This window comes from Teleopsis dalmanni, chromosome 2 (assembly GCF_002237135.1).
Source record: "Teleopsis dalmanni isolate 2A chromosome 2, ASM223713v2, whole genome shotgun sequence".
NCBI classification, from domain to species: domain Eukaryota; kingdom Metazoa; phylum Arthropoda; class Insecta; order Diptera; family Diopsidae; genus Teleopsis; species Teleopsis dalmanni.
The window spans coordinates 88,585,439-88,605,631 of record NC_051847.1 but is presented as its reverse complement, the minus strand read 5'-3'; the positions used below and the strand labels follow the sequence as shown (position 1 = coordinate 88,605,631).

The 20,193-nt window shown below is 29.9% G+C and overlaps 1 protein-coding gene across 1 annotated transcript in view; it reads left to right on the top strand.

Moving 5' to 3' along the window:
* The window catches only part of LOC119683452 (probable serine/threonine-protein kinase DDB_G0282963), a 42,294-nt gene extending 22,687 nt beyond the window's left edge, over positions 1–19,607 (top strand). The window contains exon 2 of the mRNA XM_038097129.1: positions 18,589–19,607. Coding sequence (XP_037953057.1) covers positions 18,589–19,596 — 1,008 coding nt within the window. The 3' untranslated portion in view covers positions 19,597–19,607. The remainder of the gene's footprint in view (positions 1–18,588) is intronic.
* The last annotated feature ends 586 nt before the right edge of the window (positions 19,608–20,193 follow it).

Here is a 20,193-nt window from a genome sequence, read left to right as displayed (position 1 = left end):
ACATCACAGTGAATATGAATTGTCCTTTTAATTTAATTGATATCAATTGAAGCGAGGTTTTACACTGCACTTATACCACTAATCTGTACTTAACTTAGTACAAACACATAAACTCATATTGAAATAAGTAAAATTGAAATTACCAGCTAACAACAGCAAAATACCGACTAAAATGGAAAGAATAAGTAGCAAAAAATTTTTTATAATAGTCACCTGTAAAAGATATCCATGTTATAGGTTTAATATTAGAACTCATTTGTTTCTTTTAACAATAGAGCAACAAGTACTTGCAGTAAAGAAACCTTACTTACAATTACATAAATTGAAAATATTTTTAGTTTTTTTTTTTTTTGTGGTAAGAAGATGGAATGCTTTATGCACCGTCAGACCGTCTGATGTCGGAATAATGTGCCCGACTCCTTAGCATTGAAATGTAGTATACGAACTCTTCGGCGAGACTTTTACTCTTAGGACCACTTTCGCATTAATTACTACGAGAGGAGTTTCTTTTATGGTATGGGATTTCTTTTATTTCAAGCCAAGCTCTTATCATTTTCGTTCTCCGTTCAGACCTTAACTTCTTCACCGCATTTTCTTAGTGTCTGCTCTTTTTATGAGCCTAGTTTCTAATTCTCCTTTCTATGCCTTATTTTTTCGGTGTGAGGATTTGAATCAAATATGATTCTGTCATTTGCCACCTCTCTGGATTTGCTCTCATCTTTTTCACTATATTTTCGGTATTTAGTAGTCCAATCTGGGCTGTTATCTATTCTCTAAATATGAGTTACCTATTACAAAAGAAGAAGTTGTGCTCTGCGTCGTCATAATCTCTCTCGCCATAAATGCAGTCGGATAGATCCGCGCTTCCGTATAGTAGCCGGTCATTAAACGTAGAGTCGGCCTTCTACGCACAGCTATTATTTCTTTTCTGTGTGTTGCGATATCTAATACATCTGCCCATACTTTGCTAGTATATAGAAGGATGGCGTTTACTGTTACCATCAGCAATTGCCATTTTTCTGCAACGGGTCCTCCCATGTTAGCCATAAGTATGCTTAAGGCGGTAGTGGCCTTTGCTGCTTTCTCTACTGCATACTTTATTTACGCCCAAAACGTGAGTTTCGCATCGAGTCTTATTTCAAAATAGTTATTTATTTTTGGGATCCTGTAAACATCATTTTTTTTTTTGCATCTATATTTCCCTATTTATATGCCACTGAGTTAATAGTAGTATCGAGTATACTAGTATTTATGAGTAGCCAGCTGCAAGCAATGCGTAATTAACCAGTTTTGTACTCTCAGCATCACAAGGTATAATTATATTAACAAACGGTCCTCTGTTTTAATGAAAGTAAAAACTGATTTTTAATTAAGTTATAAACTAACTGTTAAATTATTAAGACCTTATTAAGATCTTTAGTGTGCATTTAATTATCATAAATATACATTGTGACCGAAAGGTTTTCGGAAATTCTCATTTAAAATTCGCGCGCTGTATATTTTTCGATATTTTAAGTTTATGTAGTTTGGCAGCACTGTCCTAATTACTATGCCAAAAATGAGCGCGATCTGTCAGACAGTTCGTTTACGGCAGCTGTTGAAACCAGTTCACCTCAGTAGTGCGTTGCGAAAAAAACAATGGAAAAAAATATTGAACAAAGAGTTTGCATCAAATTTTGTTTTTCGAACGAAATTTCGTGTGCAGAATCGTTGCGAATGCTACAAAAGGCTTATGGGGAATCAGTTTTATCGAAAACTCAAGTTTATGAGTGGTACAAAGCCTTTCAGGACTGTCGTACGACCGTCGAAGACATGCCGCGTTCTGGACGACCTTCGACCTCTACCACCGACGAAAACATTGAAAAGGCAAAGGAAATCGTGTTCAAAAATCCTCATGTGAGTGTTAGAGAGATAGCACGAGAGCTAGGCATCGGTCGTGAGATGGCTCGTTTGATTTTGGTGGACAATTTGTGTATGCGACGTGTCAACGCCCGGCTTGTTCCGATTCACCTCAATTTGTTCAACATTATCAACGATTTTAAGGCCAAACATTCAATAAATACCATCGAACAGCCACCGTATTCACCTGATCTTGCACCGTGTGACTTTTTCCTGTTTCCCAACCTCAAATTACCACTCAGAGGAACGCGTTTTGAATCCATAGAAGACGTAAAACAGAATTCGCAGAGGGAACTCAAAGCCATACCGGAAAGCGCCTATAAAATGTTGATGATTGGAAGAAACGTTGGCATTTGTGTATCGCTTCTAATGGAGCATATTTTGAAGGAGATAAAATAAATATTGATGAAGGTTAAGAATTTTGCGTTTTATTTAAAATTTCCCGAAAACTTTTCGGTCACAATGTATTATCATTTATATCGAATTCCATATTCAAACTAAAACTGCATACTCATTGCCGGCATACTCAAATATTATTACTATTAAGTGTTTTAGTCAGTGTACAATTTTAACAATAAATTGTCTTATTTTTTTATTCAATATAAGAAGTATAGATATATTTAAGTAGCTCTTTTTGTTTGTGCATCAGTATCGGAATAGCCCCCAACAAATATTTTGCGGTTCAATTCTTTTACCTAGAGGTTCCCTTAGACCGAATTTCTTTTCTGAAACGCATTTTCAGGTCTATTAAGGTTTATTCAGAATTTATGTTATGATTTTTTTTCTATTTTATACTCTTCCTAAAGCAATTTAAATTGTTGGGTCTATTCACAATATTGGTCTGGTAAATTAACCCGAATACTAAACGAACACTAAACGCATAAAAAAATCATACCCCGTCTTGATTCACAATAAAATGAGTTAAGTGATTTCTGAAGTGTTACTTTTTTGTAGAGTTTTTTTTTGCATAACCTGAATTTGTAACGTCACATCAACCTCATACAATTTTTACCTGATGGTTTTGATCAAAGATTAGTACGGCTTTGGATCAATTAGCAAATAACACAGACTCTGAGCTTCAAATTTGGCAGAGCACGATTTCAACCCTTGGTACTTACAGTCTCAGAAAACTATTTACAAATAATTATATATAAGAAATAATTCCAAACATAATGATCGTCAATCAAAAATTCAATTAATTAAAAATAAATAAAACTTTTGTTGTTATAATTCGCTATTGCTCAAAACAATAGTTTCTATTAAATGAAATAGTCACTTCCATCGTTACGGAATTTTTAATTAATTAATTAATTAAAATTAAATTTTTTCAATTTCTAATTAATTTATATGTGTTAAATAATATAGAAATAATTTTATAAACATTTTATTTATATATTTTTGAACAAATCAAATAATAAAGAATATTAGTTTTAAAAAATTTATTGCATCTGCACTGTTATTTTGACTATAGTCTACAGCTGTTCTCATGATACAAAGATGAATAAAACTTATTATTTTAAATTGACAAACTAACCCTGACAATTTTGGTCACTCAAACAATAAATTATAAACATTTTATCCAGAAAAAATTGAAACAAATTGTGAACTATTTTTGATAATTCGATTTTCAATAAATTGAATTACTTTAGTGTATATTTAGTGGGGGGACTGCAATATTTTTTCTATTTCCCATCCCATATAAAAACCCTTCATATATAAATTGAATGATTATTGAAATTTAATTCGTTGATGGTTAAAACGTTGATGATAAAAAATAATTTCGATAAAAAATATATTTTCAAATATTCATTAATTACTCATATCAGATAAGCATTTTCTCCCAGTTCAGTTCAGTTCACTTCAGTTAAGTTTGGGCCGTTTTGGTTTCGTTGCCCTCTTTTCATTTGAGCCAGTTGATATGTTAGCGTATCTGTCAGATACGCACTTGTGTGAAGATGGAAATGAAAAAATGCACCAACAGGCATGTTTATGATTTTGACAATAAAGTGACATTTGCATTTGGCACACTTCAGCTTAGCGCAGCTCAGCTACCGTCAGCTCCCGTCAAGTGGTGACAAACAATTGTGCTCATATTTGGCGGCTGGTGTTGTAGTAGTTGTTGGCATTTTGGACGTTGCTAGCTGTTTAGTTCAACGTTCAATGCGTTGTTATTGTTTAGTGGGGTGTTCGGTGCTGGGTGTTTGGTGTTTGGTGTTTGGTGCTGGGTGTTCGGTACTAATGCCTCCAGTGATGCCACTTTTGGGGCGCCCGTGCACGTTTTCACACTTTTTAGTTAAGTTCTTGTGTTGCATATTGCATGCGGGATGAACAGATGAGCAGATGAACAGAAGAACAGAAGAAACAGAGCACAACAACAATGGATACGTCCGTGTGTTGCGCTTTCTTTATTTCTGATGAATATTTCTTTCTGATATTACTTTTACACTTGCGAGTGCTATGAGTGCAGACACTGGCACTGATACTGGGACTGGTACTTATGGAGAAGCTGCTGCAATTTCAAAACAAGCACTCAAACGGCAGTGAAAAAATCTGTGCATCTGGAAAAGTGTATGTTTTCCTTCCATTTTTTTTTGTTTTGCATTTTCATTTTCATTTTAAATGCGAGTCGAGGTTAAGTTGCAAATTTTTCGAGTGTTGCTGTTGGTGTTTGCGGCAAGTACACTTTTCGGTTTTTTGTAGTGTTGATTCGGGAAAAAATTCAAGTTGTTTTAATTGTGATTTAAACGATGCATTCTCAAATAATATTTGCGCAATAATTGTTGCTTTCACAATTAAGTTTTTCATTCATTTTATATGACTTCAATTTTGTCAAATGGAATAATTAATTTTTCTCCGTATTAAGGAGGAAATTGTTTAAAATTAATCGTCTTACAATTTATTTTGAATTTAATTCACATTAAAGTTATTTCAATGAAATTGATTTTACTACCGTCTTTCGCATGTAGCTCAAAAAGTCAACATTTGGAAAGTTTTTAATGCACCCTAGTTAATTTAAGCACCCAAGTCAATACTGCTGAAGTTAATCATACGCAAGTGTACAGAAATGGCATTCCACTATGGACATGCCCAATAAATCCCTCAAAAATAATCTCATTTATCCACCCAACCTTTCCTTTCACCATAGACGTGCAATATATTACTTCTTCAAAAATAATCTCATTTCAAATAAAATAAATCTTCCAAAAATAATCTTATATGTCAACCAGATCTCGCATTTCACCATACCTAGATATATATAAATACTTCAAAAATCTTTTTATTTCATGTAAAATAAATCTTCCAAAAATAAACAACTTTATCAACCAGACCAGTCATTTCGCTATAGATTATGCTTAATAAAAAGAAATGTGGCAATAACACGGCGCTTATGTGTTAGTTAGGTAGGTACGTGAAGTGAAAGAAGGATCGAAGTCTTTATCAATTAGCTAAGAAAGCCGTTTTAATTCCATATTAATCGTAAGTGTTGGAAGAAGTTAAGCATATTAGAACCAGCCAAACGAAAATAAGTAAAAAGATGTGAAAAATATGTACTTTTGAGACCCTTTTCGTTATTAATCCTTACAATATCTCCAACGTAGGCATTAAAAATAAAACCTTTCCTATTAAAACGTCGAAGTGTTTTCTCAGTGAAAGATAAAAATATCTTCAACTAAAGTTTCTTAAAATAATCAGCTTTAATGGATCGATCATCTACAAAACTGGTTATTTCTGTGAAAATTTTAAATCTTTTCATAAGTAACAAAAATAATTTATTTAAAGAATTCAAACCAATTGCTGGTTGATTTTATGTAGAACAGAAAATCATGAACTGTGCGCAATTCCATCTTATAATAGAAGACTATTATACATGATATAGGTTTCATTAGGTTGATAAAATAAGTTCACTTAAACTCTCTGAGACATATCCAACTTAAAGTTGCCAATATAAACAATATTGAATTATAATGAGTATTTAACTTTTATTTTAATTTATTGAATTAGTCATATATTCCTCCTCTTTGATTGGTGAAACGAGAGTAAGTGTCTAAAGTACTTTTACACAACAGTATTTGTGACCATTTGGGATATCCACTTTAACCAGAGCTCCATTGTATTATTATTATGAGCTACTCAGGTAAATTTTCAGAAATACTGTTTGAAGCTCAGTATATCTTCCTCATAAAATATGGTATATAATGCATTTATATTAAGAAAATGCAATTCTAAATTAATCTGTCATTGATTGGAGATACCGAAAAATTTCAACATTTCTCTTCTCTAGATCTCGAATTAGGTAATTCGTAAGTAATTCCTATACACATAATTCGGTCTGAAAAATGCCTTAATAATAAATTTGAAACATCCGAAAAAACTGGCTTAATCGCGTAGTACCTTTTTTTATTATTTCTTGAACAAGACTGTGAAGTACAAGTTGAAAAGAATTTATGAAATTCAGGTATTTATACTTAAGCTGACCCTTCTTAAACACAATAAAATTTAGCAATCTCACTTAAATATCAGTTTTTCAGTAGATTTGATGATTAGGAAACCCCCCACTAAGAGATTGCTCCTCATTTCCATAACTCTTGCCGCCACTGTAAGAAAAATAATGAAAATGATTCTCATCTACTTTGTTACTGTACACCGCTGAACTACACAGATTAAATTTATTGTAATTAGTTTTGAAACCTTTTCTTAAATAACAGCAGGGAACTCCTTCTAGGCTGAGCACCTAGCCTATCGAATTTATTACAGTAATACCAACGTATCAGCAAACGAATGTAACTACATTTAAATAATTTTTATAATAATCCCAGCAGTATATTTCAATACTAGATAAATAATATAAAGTTATTTGACTATTTCCTCATACTTAGGCATAAATGGGCATACTGTAGATATACCCTCTTATAGATTTTACTTTTTAATCATAACTCCAGTAAGATAATTTTTAAAGATAAAATCGTTGTGTTTTTTCTTACTCTTTTAGTCATTCAGTAAATCTCAAAACTGCAATAATTTTCATCTATTTACACAAAATGTCATAAAGATTCTTTCAATTATGTCAGAGGCAATGACTCCTATTTTTCAATACAAGAAAGAAACCAGCTTACAAGAATCACAACAAAAATGCTGTCATATCCAAACTTTTTTGGCATCTATTTAAATTTCTCATCCAATTTGCCAACTAATTTCTTTTTATGACTTTTTTAATAGCCAAACGGTATAAATATATAAACAATTCAGTCTCAGCCTGAGCCACACTACTCCAAGTAAGTACATTGTATACGTCACCCAACGTATTAGCTGACAAATACATCCCTTTAGCATTAACTATAAGGGTAGTAGCCTTTGTGCTCTACTCATGTTGACTGTCAAGTATCTTTGCTGCAATCTGAAGTCATCGAAATATATGAGTCAACTGGCTTTGTGCAACACAAGTCTTTATATAATGCACGTAGTTCAAAATATTGTGTTATGCCTCAGATACCTACATTGGATGGGTAGAGAAGACTTATGTGACAAAATTACTCTGTAATGCTACATGCTCTGCTTTGTTTTCTTCGGTACTTACATTGTAAATTCTAATTGCGATATGTATATTTTGTATGCATAAATACATACATCCTTTGTATCAAAATTTGATTAAACTTTTATGTCATTACATTCTTTGAGGGTCTGATTTGTCTCTGCGCTCCTGTTGCACTTCCACTTGTCAGAGAATGCACTTCATTCATTCTCTGCCATTGGGGTTAATAGATTCTTAATGGCAAATTATGTTTTGAGAACTCAATTGTTGCTCAAAGTATAATTAAATTATTTCCATTTATCGAATAAAATTCGTTCCTAGAAATTAAGTACATACACATATATTAATATGTAAATATGTAAAATATATATAAAGCTTTTTTTTGATACAAGTTCAAGTAATCCTAATATTATTGTATTGTACTTAATTTCGTAACTCTTTAAGAATAGCAGCAGATAAATTAATTTAGCACTTCTAAGTTTTCGAAACCATAGTTTTCTATGTACTTAGTTGATAATGCGAATAATTGTACCCCGATTTTGCAATATTCCTAGAAATTAAGATAATTATATACATCTGAGAAATTTGAGTTAATTACAATTTTCATTGTTTCTATTCATTAAATATATAATTAAAAAATAGATTATTTCAATGGAAACTATGACAGTATTGTTTGACGTCTTTCATTTTTTTTTATTAGATTTGTATTTAAAGTGAATATATACATTTCAATCTTGTCTAAACGTTTATTTAAGTGTTTGTTAAGTATAAGTACATCTTAGTATGTGACCTGATTCACTAAAACTACATCTTTGGAACGAGTTGAGAAGATCTCAACCATCTAACTATGAAAAACTTACGGCTCTAATCGTTTTTCGGTAATCGGGGGTGAAATATAAGAAATATTAAAATGTTTAAATTTATCTAAGCTAGGAGGGTATCTTATTTTAACACAAAATATATCGTGCAAGGAATAAAAACCATACAAATATAATAGGTATGAATAACGCAAAAATGAACCTAACAATTTAGTGCATAAAAAATATCGAACCAAATTATAAGGAACCGCATTTATGTTTATTTTTTTAACCGAAATTAAAATAATGAGCATGTCCTTATGTCCCTTTAAAAGTCCTTATTCGTCTTAACTTAGTAAAAGTTCATTATCATACGTAGAAAAAACAGTTCTGGCTTATATGATATCCCAATGTTTCATAAATTGAGCTTTCATAAATTCTAAAACTTTCTTAGCGAAATTCGAACTTTAAACAAATAGTTTAGATTCTCATCAAAATCATTTTCCTCTTTAACCACAAGTCTTTATATTAAAAAAAAATTTGCAATTAATAAAGACATATTAGTCCAAAACTTTATCATAAGAGGTATTACTTAAAGATTTAGAGATTTAAAACATTACTCTAGCGTAGCCTAATATTTTCTGTATAAAATTTCATCACTATTTTAGGAACACTATATGAAGGTTGAATGGTGTGAACTGAAAATTGATCTTCACAAAATCCTATCAATAAATTTTTTCATATATTTACATTATTATAATCATTTTCTTAAATTACTGGTACTATGAGAGAAGTGGACTAAGGAAGATACTAAATTCTTACTTACCTTTAAAGACGTATATATTTCAAGCAGATACCTGACCTTATTCGGAAGCACAAGCATTGCTATCATCTTAGTTTTGTCTTGATTAGGTTAGGTTAGGTTATACCGGCGAACCCTAGGGGATCCATATTGGCCTATTAGCCCATTGTGTTCTCACATATAGAGGAAAACTCAGGGTTTAAAACTATTCAGAACTTGTGGCAAAGCTGACAATGCTTATTAGTGGGAGGTCTTGTAATTGATCGATATCCTCAACAAAGGTGACTCCTAAAGTGTTGTGTCGCTGCCGCACATAAGCTAGGCAAAGACTAGTCTTACGTCATCATGACCTCACGTTATCATCAATATCTTTTCTGGAAAGCGATTGTACTATTTATAAATTCCTGGTTGTCACAAAATTTTTCTTTTTGATGGCCTATTATTTAACAAATTCTATTATTGCTAAAAAATTCCTTGAACAAGCGTTTGTCACAGGAAAATTGCGGAAAGAGTTGTCCTTGGTACATCACATATCGAATCTCTTTACTTTTTGATCGCACCTCGTAAATCGTCAAACTGTGTGAGGTTTATATTTCTATTCCAATTTTTTTTTTGTGATAGAAAAGTTGAACTTTTTTATCAACATTTTGAAAGATGCTTTCAAATTTTAGTTAGTTTGAAGAGAAATAAAAATAATTGCTAAAGGACTGCTACACTAGCTAAACATAATTATTTAATATTGCTTTTCTATATGGAATTAAATTTTAACGTCAGTTATGACGGTGGTGACTATTTTACTTAATAGAAGCTATTGTATTTAATAGAAAGGTTTCAAACAATAGTGAATTTTAACAACAAAATTGTTATTTTTATTTTTAATTAATTTAATTTTTTTAAATTGTGGGACTATGGTTAACTAAAACTTTTTATTGGATCATTAGATTCAGAGAATTTAATGAGTATAGATTTGATTTTTATAGCAATTTAACACATTTAAAATAATATATGACTAAAAAACTATTTTCATGTAGAAAATGATATTAACGAAATACAATAAAATTTGCTTTTTAATTAAAATTGATTAAATTCAAAAAATACATGATATCGACCTTAATAATTTACATTTCTCTGTATTTTAGTTGGATTGTGTTTTATGTATCTTGAATAACATTAAAACAATATAATTACTATTTTTATCAAAATTAAAGTTATATCTATATTTATACAGATATTTTAATGAGACCATATTCATATTAACAAAATAAGAGCACAAATTAAGTTAGCCCAATAAGAACTGAAATTGTTAATTATTTGTTTATAATTTTTAAAAAAAAGTTGAATGAATGAATACTAACAAGTTTCCAACAGAGAATCACATTTCAGACAACTGACCCAACACCGTATTTGACTTGTGTGGTTTGAATATGGAGTTTTGTCAACTTATTGTTGTTGTTGGTACTCCTGCAAATATACTTGATGTGTTAAATTAGAACGAACGCATAAACAACAGATATACTTAATTGAATTAACTTCTGTAGTTTCGTTGTTAAATTTCAATACTACTAATTGATTTTTATAAATAAACTCAAGTAGTTATAGGAAGAAGTTTAGAAACATATAACTGGTGCTCCATTTGCAAAGCAACTGAAAATTTGTTTTATTTCTCTTAAAATCAGTTCAATATCGTTTCAGTAATAATGTGCTACACAGTTTAATATCAATTTTGATAAGGAACATCGTTCATGCTTTGCCAGAAACACATTAGAATTAATTAAAAGACTTTATCAACTGTGATAACCTTGGTAGATCACCGCAGATCTACTTCCTTTGTTTCTCTATTTCTTTCCGAATAAATAAAAAGAAGTTACGTCTTCTCATAGAATAGTTCCGGTTCCAGCACGACGCAGAACCTATACGATACAAAAATTATATGCGGAACATTTATCGCTAAAGAAAAATTTTTAACATTGTAAAAAAACAACCCTATAGACTCCATAACTAAATGTTTTAACCAATTATAGTCAATTTTTCAAGATAATATTTCATTTAGACCACCAAAAGTCTTTATTGATTGCATAAGGCAATATTTTTTGATTGTATTTACTCAAAAGTGCTTTGTGCTCTAGGCACAGATGGAACCTGCTGTTAATAAGTCAGTGTAATTTATACTATATTTCCACTATCACATTTAAACAGTTTTGCTCATTAATATCGTTAATGAAGATAATTTGACATACCAAGAGCTCTCATATAAATGAGTTGATTGTAAATAAATCAACTGATTTAAGGCAAAAAGTGTCGAATGTAAGCCTTAGAAATTAATTTCCCACAAAAAAAATGACCAAAAGCAAACTATTTCACATGCATAAATCAGCTTATGCGTATGTAAACGACCAATTCTTAATGTCATTAACATAAATTATTTAAGCTGCAGTGGAAACATAATGTTACCGGTTTTCAGCTTCATTTTGTAGTTATTTGGCTAAAATATGGTGGTGCCAAATTAAACGTCTTTATAAATAAATGCTTAGATACATTATGCTACCTACTTGTGAGATATTATTTATGGCAAAAATGATAAGTTCATAATTTTAATTCGTACTTTTAATAACCCTTTATCCACTCTAAGTAAATCATATTCAAGTTGGTTAAAACCTGACATAACATTTCTGTTGCAGTATATAATTGCTACATCTTTAGCAAATGTTACAATGAAAACTAGATCAATTATTAGCATATCAGAGTTTGTAGTATAATCATTGGTAAAGTATATAAAACAAATCACCAATGATGGTTAGTTTCTTTTGGAGAAATTTGAAGATGTAAATAATTTACGCTTAACTTTAATGGATCTGTTCAAAATATTTACTATATAACTGATAGAACGTTTGAAGGTATTAAGCAGCGAGTTTAATGAAAATGGCAAGATTAATATTAATCATTTTCTCTTATTTTAATTTAAGAAGTTGAACGGAAATATTTTTCCACACTAAATCGATACTGACTTGGAAGAATGTATACCAGTACTGGGCTGAAATATACACCCTTACTATTTGATACATTCAGTTCTGAAAATGATATTTGTTTTTATTTTAAAGGTCGAGATGCCTTTTCTTTCATTGTTACTAGAATTTTGTGGCCAAACCAGCTCTCCACCACACAACGTTCACAGCTGCGAAGTAATAAAACTTTGCGCCAAACAAAAAAAAGGAACGGAAGGATGAATCCGCCTTGTAATTTTGTGTTGTGTTGTACTTTAGCTCCATTTTACGAGGAGGAAAAAACTGCAGAAAGAAAAAAATGTGTTAAGGATTTTTTAATTTTGTAATTTTTTTATTCATTTTCATTTCTGTTCTCATTTTCATTTAATTTTTTTTTTGTTTCTTTTTTTTTGTAATTTTTTTGGGGTCACAGATGACTCCGATTAAATTCACAACAACGTTTTACTTTATTGAAGTTATACTCTGGCACACAGCTTCATGTACCATGTACGCCGTTCTGAGTTTGTATTCATTTCATTATATCCTCCTTGACATGGTTTGATCTCAAATCCCTTCATTTTGTTCGCTGCTTGTTGGTGTTGTTCCTTCGCATTGTTACCCTTCTAGTCCGAGTTCTCGCCATGCATATTGATATTCACTTCTGTGCTAAGCTCCGAAGCAGAAGGAGCACATTTGTTGTTATCCTGCGCTTATTTTTATTTGCTTAGTTTGCTGTTAAAAAAGAATATTTGTACAAATTTTTCGACCCAAATATTTTAAACAAAATACGTGGATAAAATTTAGTGCTCGAATTTCATAGAACTGCAATTTTCTGTGCTGACATTGCGGTTTGTGTTATCCGAAAGTGAAGAATTATTCATTTTATTTAGGTAAACTTTGTAGTCAACAATGTGCTCAGTCAATAAAATCAATCTAAAAGTATGAACGAACGTTTTACCTCGTTTATTGAATAAAAATAATAAAGAAAAAATATCATTCACCTTCTGACAGCAATGTCACGAATTAAGATGCTTTTATATTTTAAATAGAAGAGGAGAAAGTCAATTATTATTGGTTTTTAAACTAAGTAAAACTAAGAACTATTTTTAAACTTAAAAATTTAAAATTCAATTATTTTAGCAAAGATTTGCATTTGTTTAAACGAATTAATATTTAATTTTATTACCTATTTAGCACATAGATATGATAACGTATATAATGGTTTGAAAGCATTTTTATTTATCTGTGCCTTTAAAATGTTATCCTGTCATACTGAAAATCATAACTTTTCTTTTCTTTAATTTCATATATCCTTAGATATTAAAATTGTTATGCATTCTTCCTTCGTACGTAAGACACATACGCTCCGATAGTTTTCCTTCCTCATAAATATACTTTGTGTGCAAGTTTATTGAATTATTTCTTCAAACGATATCTTTTTATTCAATTTCCTCGTAGCTATTTTACCATTTTAAGGAAAACACATTATTTCAAAGGACAAACAAAGTCTTGTGTTTTGTGCTTGTGGAAAAATCCTTACTACAGACAGATTCACATCCAGAATTCTAGAAAATATTGCATTAAGATTTATGTGAAATTTGCGCATTTCCTCGAATTTAATTAAAAACGATCTAATGTAAATAATTAATTAATTAATTAAATAAACAAACTATATGCTACAAAAAAAAAAATGAATAATATAATTTCTTTTTTTGTTGCTTTTTGCTTAGTAATTTTTTATAATTTTTATTATAAAATTTTTAAAATAAAAACATTTTTACTAAAAAGAAACCCTAATACTAAAAAATTTAATTATTATTAAATTAATGCTCTAAGAACAATAATCGAAATATGAAAGAATTTATAATCTAAAATCTGTATGATACTAAATGATCAGTTGGTATTAACCAATCGGTATGGTATATAACACTAACTCCACACTTGTTCAAATAAAATATTCCGGTACGAAACGTTGATTAAGAAGAAAAGAGAAATAATATTGAGAAAATAAGAAAATAATCAAAAAAAAACATAAATAAAACAATGTATCCGAATTTGTTATTCAAATTTAATTCTATCTCGTACAATTCTATACTTAATCATCTTCTTATACTATATATTATTAATGTTTCATTCCCTTAACAAATATTGTTAAGAGATATTCTTATAACACAATTAAAGATTATTATCAATCATCCTAGAACTATTATACTAATGTTCGCAAGTTCTTTACCTTTTGTTGTTTTGAGGAGTCCTCCTAAAGTGTTGCGAATTTAGTTTTTCCTTATTGGTTTTTCAACCAGACCCAACTCCCTACATTAAAAATTACATCTTCTCTTTAACCTTCTCTAAATTCTCTTCACCAACATATGCAAACATGAATTTGATATTCATAAATATATAATAGGGCAGGACCACGGTTGCCACTTGAAAATTTTTTTCTGTACCAAAATTGGTTTAAAAAGGTACCATTTCTGTAAAAAAAGGTCCAAAATTTTTTTGGACCTTTTTGTTTTCTCGTTCTGTGTTTTTCATAGTGTTATAAATGAACAAAATATAAAATAGTGCAAAATTGCATTTATTAAAAAAATTAATTGGAAATATCCACAATAAAGTTGGGTTGTCAAAAATGTACCATTTTTTGAAAGTGAGTACCAAACGAAAAAAAAAAAAAAAGTACCAATTTTGGTACTAAAGTACCATAAGTGGCAACCGTGGGCAGGACTTTATTTTAACTTCACAGTTATTACAAATTTGAATCAAATTATATATCGCCAAGGCATTTATATTGTTTCTGTATATAATATATAAGCATCACCGTTTGCAACTCTTTCATCCCACGTTACTTTATCCTTAGGAAAACAAATTCTTTTTGAGAAATTCGCTTAAAGGTCTACGATTATTATCTAGAGATTCAATAGTTATTCCTTGCGGATCGTAAGGAGTAGTAAACAAATTGTGACTGCTAAGAATACAAGTTTTTTTATTTTTATAATAAATACATAAACTACAGCTATATAAATGTGCTTAAGAAATCAATTTATTTTTACATAAATTTCTTTTGCTCTAATACTATACTAGTATTCTACATTCTTTCTTAAAAGTATTAGATATAAAACATTTATTTCTTCTAAAATAAATCGAATTACAATTTTAATATTGTACATCAAACGATCAAAAATCTCTGCAAAAAATCCACATGAAACATATAATAAAACATATAATGAAACATATAATGAAACATATAATGAAACATAATATAATGAAATATATAATGAAACATTTTTTCAACTACAAAATTATAAAATTAGTTTTATCTTTTCGCAGAAAACAGTTTTTCTAAATATGATAAACTACCATATAAAAGTTTCTAGTTCGCAATTGAACCATATGCTATATATCAATTATTGAATTGATAAATAGGTTATTACCAATTAATATTAAATATATATTATTTCATAGTGCCTAAGGTGAAATGTCTTCAAATAATCATTATATTCCATTCTATTCAATAGTTTCAAATAATACTAGGTAGTGGAGTAGTACATTAGATTTAATTCATAATATTATATTAAAATAACTTACATTTACTATTTATCCCTCGACGAATATATAGTAAATCTAAGTGTATTATGTTTAAAAAAGTGCTATAAAGGAGCACTCATGTAAATACCGGCTTATTTTTATTTTATATTAGGCTGTAATAAATTTTAAAATTATGTGTTCATTCGATATAGATATGAATATATAATTACATATTAATAGAGTATTGGTTTTAAACAGAGCACAACACTGCGATCTTTGCAGATCGTTTCTGTTGAATCCGATAATATTTTAACAGTAAACACTGAGCTCTTCGAATGAAGGTCAAAATGTTACCTGTGTTCATTCCTAACATTTGATGGGTATAGAAACTTTCCAGATAATACTTTCCAAAATGTCGAAAATAATGTGACTAGACGTTTTTTTTCATGTCTGCCCAAACGAGCCCGGATTATTGAGATAAACCCTAGAAAATGCAAACAAAATATACATTTAATCGAGTTTTTATACTGACGTAGGTAGGTCAAACGTACCTAACTACAACAATAATGGTTGGTCCCTTTAATGGGAGTGTCGTTATGATTGTCGTTATAACGTAATTTACGCGTTTAAAATTATTGTGTTCATTACTTTCATTCGACGTGTAGTTACATATTACAACAGTGTTAAGTGCTCCAAAGAACACAAATATATTAGATGGAACTCACTCCCTCTCTAGGATGAAAATGTTCCGGCGGAATTTCAATGAAGCGTTCACTGCTGGTGATCATGTTAACAGCTATGGACTCTGTAACAATCAAAATTGATAGCTGGTATCACACCTTCGCCAGTTTCAAAAAGTTTAGTCGCAAAAGATTTTCAGATCAATTCCTCACACAAACTTTTTTGTGGATGCTTTAATCTGTCAATAGTAACTAGTGGATTTTCAGTGCCTCATCACTGAAGATAATACAATGCAAAAAATTGACACCAATTTTGGAATAAGTTTTTTATATAGTAAAATGGTAAATCGTGAGGTAAACATATATTGCGTTGGATGTACTACTGAAGAAGGGCTACCTAATTACAACCACGATAACCATGGAAAACGCTATATATATTTATAGCAGTATATATATGTAGCTAAATATTAATCAATGTGTTGTATGATATTTTCAATTTTTAATAAAATGTCATTTGTTGCAAAATAATAAAAAAAATGAAAAGGAATTCATTTACAAAATTAATCTCAGTTTTTAGAAAATCAATAAAAGCTTCTTCCTTCGCAAAGTCTTAAAAAGTAATAAACAAAATATTTTCAGCATCAAAACATTTCAATGTCAACAATAAATCCACAAAAGTAGGCGATATTTCTATCTTATTTATTTACTTTTTGCTTTCTTATGTATTTTATTGTAAACGCTTAATGCATATAAAAGCAAAAGTTTTTCACATTGTCCCTGTGGAAAAATTATTAAAAATTACTCTGCACTTTTGTTTGTCGAATCCATTGTTATACACTATTTTCTGATTCTACAACCATTTCCATTGTATTCTGAATGCTCTCACTACAATAATTAGTACTGTACCTTCGGAAGAACACACATATGTACACGTATATCTGAGTCCTTTTCTATATATTAATTCGCTCAGATGGGTATGAGCAAACCAAGTGCAACCTCCTGTGCGGATTCATTCCTTTGCATTGGAATATGCCAAGCAATTCGGTCATTATTATAAGTAAACTTTGTAGAAGTTTCTTTTTAATAATATTAAATTTAATTAAAAACTTTAAATGTTTGTAAATATTAAAATAAATGTTATTTATGAAAAACTTCAATAAACTCAAATATAATTGCAAAATTAAAACTCAAAGCACTTCATATAAAACTCAAAATTAATTTCATGTGTGTATAAAACTTATATTTAAATAATAAATATAAATATGTAATATAAATATATATAAAATATGAAACTTCATATTTTATGCATATATTAATTTTTTTTTTAATATAAAAATTTTTTCACTTTTGGTTGTAGGACATAGGAATATTTTTGGCAACTGGCAGTCAAGTGACCCGGGCAGACGGAGTGTTTCAGGTAAACACTCGGTATTCCCAAAAAATTTGAGCATATCGTTGACATCATGCAAACAATTATTGAAATTGAATACAAGATGAGAAGACTTAACGATATGTAAGCTTCTGTATGCAAGTCGTTTTAAGAAAAAATCCAGTTCTCTCATTGAGATATCCCGTAATGATATAAGTCTTGTGGTAGCTTTGCTAACCGGTCATAGCTAATTAGAAAAACATGCTAGAAAATTGAATCTTCCGATTAATCATACCTGTCGCAGTTATGAAGAGGACGATAAAAGTTCATCAGAATTTTTGGCAGCTCCAGAACTTCCCTCTAATAAGCATGGTGATGCAAGTTATGGATTTCTTACTTTAAAAATAAAGGCATTCATATTAAAAATTCAGAAAAAATCTGGTAAAGGGTGTCCTAAAATTACATTATCAAAAATAAAAATTATAAAATTCATCAGGATTTTATTATCAACTACGACTTTGTTGAGCAAATAAAACAAAAGCTGGAATAAATAGCCCAAAAACAAGAAATTCAATTTCTTGGAATCAGTCAATAAATAGAGCGTACTATTTAAGTATTCTAAAACCTAAGCTCTTAAATTTTTGCTCAAATTTTTTGGTTTCCCTGTTCAAGATAAGATAACTATATAGGGAGAGAGAGAATATAAACATTGTACAGTACAATATAATCCAATAAACTCAATCTCGCTCTGTCAAACACATTAATGGACACTAAACACTCAGTATTATCTTTTTTCAATATAATATAAATACTTTACCTTTGTACTTCAAAATTTTAATAATAATTTTTTAAAAAAGTATTTTTTTTTATTATCATAAAACAATTTCAACTGAAATATAATTATTCTTATTGGAAATTTCTCCGAAATAAATTTAAACTTATATATTTACATATAATTAATTTAAAAATAATATAATTAATTATTCTCTTTTTATGACATTTTAGGGTCAGTGCTCGGCTGGTACACTGCCTGTGGCATGGGTCGATGAAGGTCCCGGCCCTCCATGTCCGATATCGTGTGAACAATTACGTTTAAATAATAAGAACAACATAAAGAAAAATAATTTTAGTGCACTAACTAACAATAATGATAAGAGTAAATACATTATGAATATAAATACAATTAATTTTAAGGCAAATGGTAATAATAACAACAACAATTACTACAATAATATAATAATGAAGAAAGTTCGCAGAGATGCCAGCGAGCATTTTTATGACGGAAGTGAAAGTATATCACCCACAACAATAACATCAACAACGACAAGTGCGACACCAAAGGATACACCAGTTACAATGCAAAATGATGGCAAGGCTCCAACAGCAAATAATGAAGTTCAAAATACTAATAACATCCTTAAAATGAGCACGACCAACAGAAACCAAAAAACGTTTAATAATTTACACATAAAGCATTCGAGGCAGGATATAAATCCAAAGAACAATAACAAAGTTATTATGAACAACAGAAACAAAAAGGAGAAGAGATATACTGCTGCAAAAGATGTTGATGAAGTGAAACAGCAACAACTACAACAACAACAGCAACAGCAGCAAAAACAAAACGAACGTAAAAGAAATGAAAAGCAGGAACAGTGCCTTGATTATTTGGGCGATGCAGATGAATCTAGTCCGGCATATTTATGCAGTCTTAAGTCGTCCAAAGAATTAATAGCACGATTGCGAACGCTCCGACTTAAGAACTGTTGCGAAAGGAACCTCTTCAGCGCTTTGCATACAGTCGCATTAAATGCGACACTAAGTGGTGGCAGCAAGTGTGTACGTGTCCTGTCGGATATAATGGATTTGGATGCACTGGCGACACGTATTACTTGCGAGTTGGCTGAGATACTTTTTCGTTTCGACTGTCGACAGGTTTATTCCTTAATCCATCAGTGCAACGACTGCAAGGTGAGTAGACATTTATTTTTGACTTATGCGGAATATAAATAGCAATATCCTCAATAGACTTTCATATATAAAAAACTGAGAGTGATTTTATTTTTTACAGGGAAATATTCAAAAAATTATAATATATAAATAAATTATATTATTTAAAAAAAACTAATAAATTTTCGATTTGTAATATTTATTCGAAGTGGAATTAATTTCAAACTCAAAGATTAAATGTTGATTTGCGAAGTCAAGAGAGTACTGTACAAAATTATAATAATATATTTGCGAATAGAGAAGCGAGTCTTGTAAAGAACATTTGAATTAAAATAATTTTTGGTTGAATGATATATTGGGTCAACTCAGCCACTTTCACGGATACTACCAAATATTATTTATCAATAAATATTATTCAGAAATATTTATTGCTAAATATATGTAGTAATTTTTGAACTGACAGCATCAAGAATTGATATAACAAAAACTTTAAAAAAGACGAAATGTTAAAAGTAGAGCCCCAGTAATTCGGATTTTTAAAAATTGGAGTCAATCCGAGTTATTCAGACATTTGGATTGCAAAAGTCGTATTAAAAATCTACAAAAATATCTTTTAAAGGGTATTCTAAAATTCAGACAAGAATTGGAATATATTTGGAT